Source organism: Micropterus salmoides, unplaced genomic scaffold, assembly GCF_014851395.1.
Source record: "Micropterus salmoides isolate LMB-PRFRI ecotype aquatic unplaced genomic scaffold, ASM1485139v1 Ms_hic_scaffold_2, whole genome shotgun sequence".
NCBI classification, from domain to species: Eukaryota; Metazoa; Chordata; class Actinopteri; order Centrarchiformes; family Centrarchidae; genus Micropterus; species Micropterus salmoides.
Genome location: NW_024041150.1, coordinates 39,801,910 through 39,809,706, shown reverse-complemented (window position 1 = coordinate 39,809,706; position 7,797 = coordinate 39,801,910). Strand labels below are relative to the sequence as shown.

At 36.8% G+C, this 7,797-nt stretch overlaps 1 protein-coding gene across 1 annotated transcript; it reads right to left on the bottom strand.

Annotated features, from left to right (window-relative positions):
- Nucleotides 1-2,296: 2,296 nt before the first annotated feature.
- On the bottom strand, nt 2,297-4,224 carry LOC119911959 (low affinity immunoglobulin gamma Fc region receptor II-b-like). Its single transcript, XM_038730932.1, has 4 exons — nt 4,104-4,224; nt 3,956-4,009; nt 3,412-3,681; nt 2,297-2,538 (listed from the first exon to the last, which is right to left on the bottom strand). The coding sequence occupies exons 1-4, from the start codon at nt 4,156-4,158 to the stop codon at nt 2,297-2,299; spliced, it is 621 nt and encodes a 206-aa protein (XP_038586860.1). The 5' UTR covers nt 4,159-4,224.
- Nucleotides 4,225-7,797: the final 3,573 nt, after the last annotated feature.

The following is a 7,797-nucleotide window of genomic DNA, read 5'->3' as shown; positions in this document are numbered from 1 at the left end:
TGAGCTACAGTTCCCTTCAAAATAACAATAACTCACAGGTGAAATCTGCATGTGGACCTTCTTAGTTACATTAGTTACATTAAATCATAAAGATCTGGGAGCATCACAACTGTTTGTGCACATTTTTAGAAAACACAATTTAATAATATACCAACCAGGTCGGTGGGTTCGTGGATTCGCTCTTATGGTCAAAGCAGAGTAAACAGGTTGATGTGAGGACTCATCTTCATCTGAAGTAGAGAAACCCACAGTAAGCAAGAGGTTGACAGACAGACAGATAAGAAAACTTAAAATACTCATACTGACAGACCTTTTTGTCTTTGTGGTTTTCTGCTGCGGTTTGTCTTGAGGCAAAGACTCAAATTATCAGCAGCGTCTGCTGTGTCTAAAAACAAAACACCATCTATGACACACTGAGAGGATTCAAAAATAAATCAGACATCAGTCCTGCTGGGTAGCACGTCTCAACTGCCACTTTCAACATCAGGGAGAGTTACACAAAGCAACTCCTCTTATTTTTATTTAAGTGATTAACTTAATTGCAAATTATAAAAGTATAACTTTGTTTCATAAATTAAAGAGTAAATATGTACATAAAATTTAAATGCTTAAGACATAAGTTATCCATGAAGTCTTTTTGTCATCCTCACATCTTGTTATCGAAAAGAAAAATCTAAATTAAAGTCAAATAAACCTTTGTCCTTTCTCTGTTTTGTGACGACGACTGCATATGTCACACTGTTTGGGTCATCTGCAGCATCGTCTTCAGAGACTGAAACAAAAATGTTTGTGTAAAAAATCTAAACAACATGTAGATTATTAAATGCAGAAGCAGAAGGTTGGCAGGTAGACATAAGTACACATGCATAAATGTAGAACATAAACTTAACGCTTTGGTCTAGATAAAACAACTAGTAGTAATAAATAGTTATCCAAGTAGTTAAAATCAAGGGCAACATTTTCCAACTGTGTACATATTTTGGATAGGGGGGAACAAATAGTTTAAAAGGAGTCAAAGCAACCATCTACAACAAAGTAGAGAAACCATCTCTAAACATCGGAGGACGTCTGCAACACCACTTGTCCTTTCATCCCTTCTCAAGTGACTGAGCAGACGCTCACATTTGGCCTCATATCAAAAAGCCAACACCGGTCGTTCTGGTCGTTTGAGTCATCTGAGGCCAAGTCTTAACGACTGACGTTACAACAGCCAGGAGCACCAACGAACCAAGTGGTATCCATCATCTTGACAATGACCCTTCAGAGGTTAAATAGCTGGGATTCCCTGACAGCCAGTCAGAAGTGAAGAAGCCTTCTGGATGGTTAAGTTTCTATATATCAAAATGACTTGAATCACAGCACACACAGTCTCACCTATTTGATCGTCTTTGCCGGAGTTTGATGCTGCTGTTGCCATCTTTGAGGAAAAGCAGAGCACCACTGATGGATAGAAACGCAAGCACACTGACATCAGAGACACAAAAAAAGAGGAATTACATTTTTTGCTATTTCAAAAAAATATTATATATATGTGTATATATATATTCTTAAATAATTACCTACTCTCTTTGGACACAGCGGACATGATTCACACAAATGTGACTTTGCTGTTCTTTGCCATTCAATTTCTAACTATGTAAACTGTTACATGAATATCAAACCCAATGTGTTATAGGATGCACTCCTTCATAAACTTGACGGCTATAGTTGCCTTCTCTTCTAAGTGTTTTTAAGGAAGTAATTAACACGCAGCAGATTAGATGACGTTGCTTTTCTTTACCTCTGTGTTTCCTAATATGATGGAATCCCACCGCCAGCAGCCCCAGAGTTAAAATGGTGACAACTACCCACAGCAGGACGAGGACTTTAGGGGCAGCAGTGGCTTTGGGGAGGGTCTCTTCAGGAGGGGATGGAGAGATGATAGAAATTGTATTTGCTGTAAGATTACAAATTCCACCCATGAAACTTTGATTTTAAATAGAATTTTAAACCTGCAAAACAAACAGCCATAAATAAATAAAAAAATGCTACAGGAAACTGTCACTGAACTTTCACCTTTCAACTCTGTGAAGTCATGTTAGTCCAGATGGCTGTAAAGCATTTGGTAAATATTTAACTCGCTAACGGTCACAATGTTTTCAACACTGGTAAGGGTCTGACAAAATTTCTATCAAACTCCAGACAATTGAACCTTTCATAGGAACGGTGACATCACCATGACTAGTCTGCTCCCGTCCTGGCCATTCAACTAGCACAATATCATCTTTAGCTTTGTAACACTATCATGTCTCACCTCTCACAGCCAGCCAGCTTCCTGGTGACGCTCCAACACCAGGGATGCTGCACTTGTAGACGCCTTCATCAGACTTGGAAACATTGTTAATTGGCATCTCATCAGCAGGACTGCTCTCATGAGGACGTCATCTTTGTAGAAATGAGCTTTGGTGTTGGTGGAAGTTGTCTTGTGTCTGCAGCGCAGAACCACATTTTGTCCCACCAAAACAGGAAGAGCAGGAGTCTCCAGGATCACAGGACCAGCTGAACAACATGTCAAGAAATAAATAAAATGAGACACTTATGCTTGGTAAATTGATTTTTTAGAAAAGCTGAAAGACCAACAAATCTTAATGAGTAACTTATTAGCCATCTGAGTGGGGCCCTTCGTGAGGGTGGTAAATCTCCACAAGTTCCAAAGGACAGTAAAGTAAAAACACACAGTCCTGTCAACTAGAAATTAATTTTATTTACAAATATGTTTAAAATGAGTTTCAAAAGAAACAATGACACCTGGATTATGTTGTCAGTCAACATAATGATGAATTGTTGTTAATTAACATATTAATGAAAGATCATGGTCATGGTTTAATAGAAAAAACGTTCTGAGTGACTTTATGGTCCCTTTATTTCGTAAACGTATCCACAGACTAGAATTAGGATGCAAACCCGGCTCCTTTGCTTTGCTGCGATTGTCAGCACAATATAATTGTTAAAATAATTTTTTGGGAGACAGAGTTGGACCACATAAACCTTAAGAGTCTAAGCAGCATACTAAAATATCACTACAGATATGCAAGCATTCCTGAATTTTTGGATATTTCCCTCAAAATTTTTTACGCAAAATGTACAAAGAATACTAGTTATTGATTTAAAGTCTGAACTGGACCATTGAGTTTTATCAGAATCAGCTTCTATTGAAATTGCTCACAATGTGCTTACTAATACAATAATGCAATAATAAAATCAGACACAACTACAGTATAGAGAACACTTATATACACACTATAAACAAAAACAAAACAATATAGAGAGAGAATATTATCAGTTGAGTTTCATACTGGACATTATACATGTGAAACACATCAGGTAGTTTAAAATGGGCATGAAGTGACTTTAGAAATACAACAAACATACCAGCGACAGTGATGTTGGCACTGTAGCTTCTCTCTCCTCCATCAGTCTCACACCAGTATTCTCCACTGTCTCCTGAATAGCTCTTATCAATAGTGCAGGAGGACCCCGTTGGCGTCCTCTTAATGTCACATACTGGCTTAAATTCCTCAGTGTTCCTGATCCCTTTCAGTTGAGTGGAACCATCAGTCCCCTCACAATGAAAAGAGACAGACTCATATTCAAAGTGCTGCAGTCTGTCTGGAGTGATACGAAGAAAAACTGCATCTGAAACTGAGAACATAATGATGTTTGTGACAAATGGAACTAAATAAATATAAATCAAAGTACCTGCACCCTGTGACAGATACAGCTAGTCTTTTTGCAAGACACATTTGCGTGTTCACATGCAGCATTAACTAATGAAATTTAAGTTTAAATTTGAGATCAGGTTAATTTATGAAAACATATTTAACATATTAAGTTCAACCTCATGTCGATTGTGTAGATGGAAAGAATTATGTAAAAAAAGTAAAATAATTTGTAGGATTTTCTCTTTGTTGCTCACCACTTTGAGTGTGATTCTGAGCTTGTGTCTCCACCAGAATGAGTTCAAGCACCACTGAATAAAAAAAAGGAGCAAAGCTATCAGTCATGTTTGCTTTGATGTTCAGACACATAAAAGTAAAAAGAGAAACCTGAGACTCAGTACTCACTCAGTCTGAAGCAGAGAGCTGTAGCCTCCATGGTGTCTTGCTGTTGACTGAGCATCAGACTGAACTACAGCAGTTGAAAACTTCCTGTTCAGTTTGTTTCTGAGTTTGATGTAAAAGCCGGGGCCACACTCACTGTGGCTTCAACATACAGCAGTGGTTTCTCATCTTGAATTATCAACACCCACTTAGGGGGTGGGGGGTAACCATCACTGATAGCCTTTTTTAACTTTAACCTTTACATAGCACGCAGTAAGGGTGTCCTTTTTTATTCTTCTTTTCCCCCTGTCTTTGCACATCACTGCCCGTTGATTTGACAGACTGACTCTACCCAAGCTCCCAATATGTACCTGTGTTTGCAGATAGAGGTGTATGGGACCGGCAGATTGTGATGTGTGGCCACTATTCCTAGAAATTCCGTCTGTCTGCTAGCGTTCTGTTTTAATGCAGAAATTTACCTTTTCATCTTTTCATTAACTGTATCATCATTGTTAATCACATATCAAACAGAAAGCTAGATTTAAAAAAATATTCATCTCCCTTATTATCAAACAACTCTTATATACAATATTCCATAAAATACAGAGGATCATTACTTTAGAATATTATTCCCATCTCTATCAAACCTTTTTCATCATTGTCAGTATTTAAGTCATGAAAACATGAAAAAATACTTATGACATAGTTGCAATTTAAGTGTGTGTGTTTTGTGTATGTTTTATTAAACTGTTTATCATTGTTGTCATATTTTTCCAGAATAATTTTGTATGATATAAACTGAAAATCCAGAGGGGAGGTTTTGCTATAAGCCCTTGGGGGTTTCTTTCCTCTTCTGCATTATCGTTACATTGTATTTCTATATATTTTTATGTCTTTAGTGCTACAAATAAATACATAAATAAAAAATACGGTTGTGTCTGTTTAATATTCTCTCAATGATAATAATGTCCCATCCTCTGGCTGTCCTCTAACTCTAGTGTGACCAGCAACATTTCAAAGGACACCATACCCGGGGATTAGTTATAAGCAAATTAGTATCACAGGTAAAATACCTTGTTGTACACAAGCAGAATGTGATATTATAGTAATATTACGGCAGCATTTAATGTTGTAGCTGAAGCAAAATTTAACAGTCTTATATACTGTTGTGTTATTTATTCTTTAACAAAAAATGTTTCAAGCTAAACATGTTATGTTAGTAAATCTTATTGTAACTTGTACCTACAGCTTCCAAATAAATGTACATTCGTTGAAGTATGAAGTAGTAAACATTGTTTAGCTCTCAGAAAGGAAATCTATATAATACATAGCACCCTGCAGGGTGTTCAGCAGTCATCAACTAATTTCACACTTAGCCCCAGATGTCATTTTTATGTCAGATGTCCCTGTGTCTCCTATTATCTCTCTCATCCACTCACTTTATAGAAAGGCCTGAACACAAATTTCTAAAAGGTCCTGTTCTTCCTCCTGCAGTAAGACAGTCAGCCTAACAAGATGCTGACACAACAAAGAAACATTGTTATTGTTCCTGATGGTTTTGATTGCAGCGGTCATATTTTATGGTAGTGATCCGTTACCTGGCAACAGGCTCAAAGTTCAACAAAAACACTCAACATGAAACGGCCCTTCATTGTGGTTTTAATAGATGCAACATTTTGAAATATGACAGGTTTGATGTAGATGCAGGAAAATATCGGGGAACACATTTTTGCCATTTTCAATGACAGTGAAATATTCTAATTGTACGTAATATAGTAAAATGCAAAGGTCTATGGTTGAGCCTTAAATGGCATCAAGTACAACACTTTACTCACTGTCTTAAATAAATAACAAACCTTTTAAGATTTATTTACATGATAAATAAATGTATTATCATCATTAAATATGTTCCCATTCAGATGTGCAGGAAATGTGAAGCGTATGTAAAGACGTGAACATTTGTGTGGAATTGTGGTGAGATTTCTGCCTGATCAGAAGTGTTTCAGGAAGTTTTGTTTAGCCACCTCCTCCTCTCATCCAGTAAAGTCCCAAACAGTGGCCTACTGTGTGTGCAGATGGTCTAAAGGGTCCAAATCAGCAGAGGAACAACACAGGCTTATGCACAGCAGATTGTAGGACAGGTGGTTTGTTTAAAAGTATAATGAATTCTCATTAAATGATGATGTTATTCTCGAAATATTATTAAATAATATATTATTTTTTCTGGACAGGCAACACAGATATGTTGGAGAGATTCTGAATGTGCAGAAAATTTTGAACATGGGCAGAAAAACACAGGAGCTTTTAAAGATCAGGAGTTTCTAACTGAATTAAAATTAATTAATTTATCATTGAGGATAGAAAAGGTGCCATGGTCATATTTAAAGAACTTCCCCAAACAAAGACAAATATTAACATATTAATATGTTAAGTTCTGTGTGTGCAGCATGAAGGGACTACAAACTTTTATTTTGTTCTACAACCTTGTGTTGTAAAATGACAAATACACTACCTTGTAACCTTGTAAAGGTTTATCTACAGGAGAAACATTTTTAAAAGCAACACAGAATCATCCATCCATTGAAGAGGGATTTTCAGATTTATTTTACACATTCATAACCAGCATTTCCAAACAAACACTAACATACACTATATCCTGTATTCTTGACTGATTTGTGATGGACACCTCTTTAGTTCACATTAGGAGGAGCATACATGTCACGCAGCTGTAGTATGGAGGGTTCAAGATCACTTGCTGCTGCAGGCCAGGAAATTAACCTTTTGCCGCCTTTCTTGGTTACCTGTAACAGCCATTCTGCTTCCTACATGACAAAATCTAGTCAGATTTTCCACGAAATACATGCATGTGATGGTCATGCGTGCTCCCGAGCCTTTTGCTCACTGATTCTGAATTCTATACACAGCGACAACACTGCAGCTAAAGAAAAGGACAAAGGTTTATGTGCTGAATTAGTCAACATCAAAAAGGCTGGAGTCATGAGAGACCTCCACTTTGTTTTGCAACCGACACAGAGTTGGCTTTTATGCTATTGGACAGCTAAACTAACCAAAAGCATTGCCAGTTGCTTGCCAGGCAACATTTCATATAAACAATGGTAAACTAACGTGATACATTGAATGATGAATACAAAATCTTCCAGGATAATTCCAAAAAGTAGCATTTTATTTTATTTTATGTGGTGTATAACATTAGTTCAAGCTGATAAAAATATTACTGTAACGTTGCAGTGGGAGTTTATCTTACTTTACCATTTTGTGTGATGTGGTCTCCATTGTGTTGGACTCTGTTTTGGTTCCCTTATTGGTTTGTGTATGCACACAAGCACACGCTTGGGAAGGTAGTGGTTGCAATCTGAAATCTCACCGCTAATAGCCCCTGCAAATTACACTTGGCCCCTTAAAGACAAAACAAATCTGATAATCTGAACAGCATTTCTCAATAAAATGATCTAAAGAAATAATTGTCAAGGTAATCCCATATTATAATGAACAGCCCGTTTTGACCTTTAATCTGGATGAACATCTTCAAGTCAAACATTACATTTTCAGACCAACCACATAGCTTTCACGTAGATTTTACTATTTTTCTGTCTGGGATTTTGTGTTGTGACTGTACTAAATTGAAAAATCTTTCCACCTTTTGAGCCAAACTGCTTAATATCATGTCAGCGTCTGTTTCATATTACCAATAAAAGCT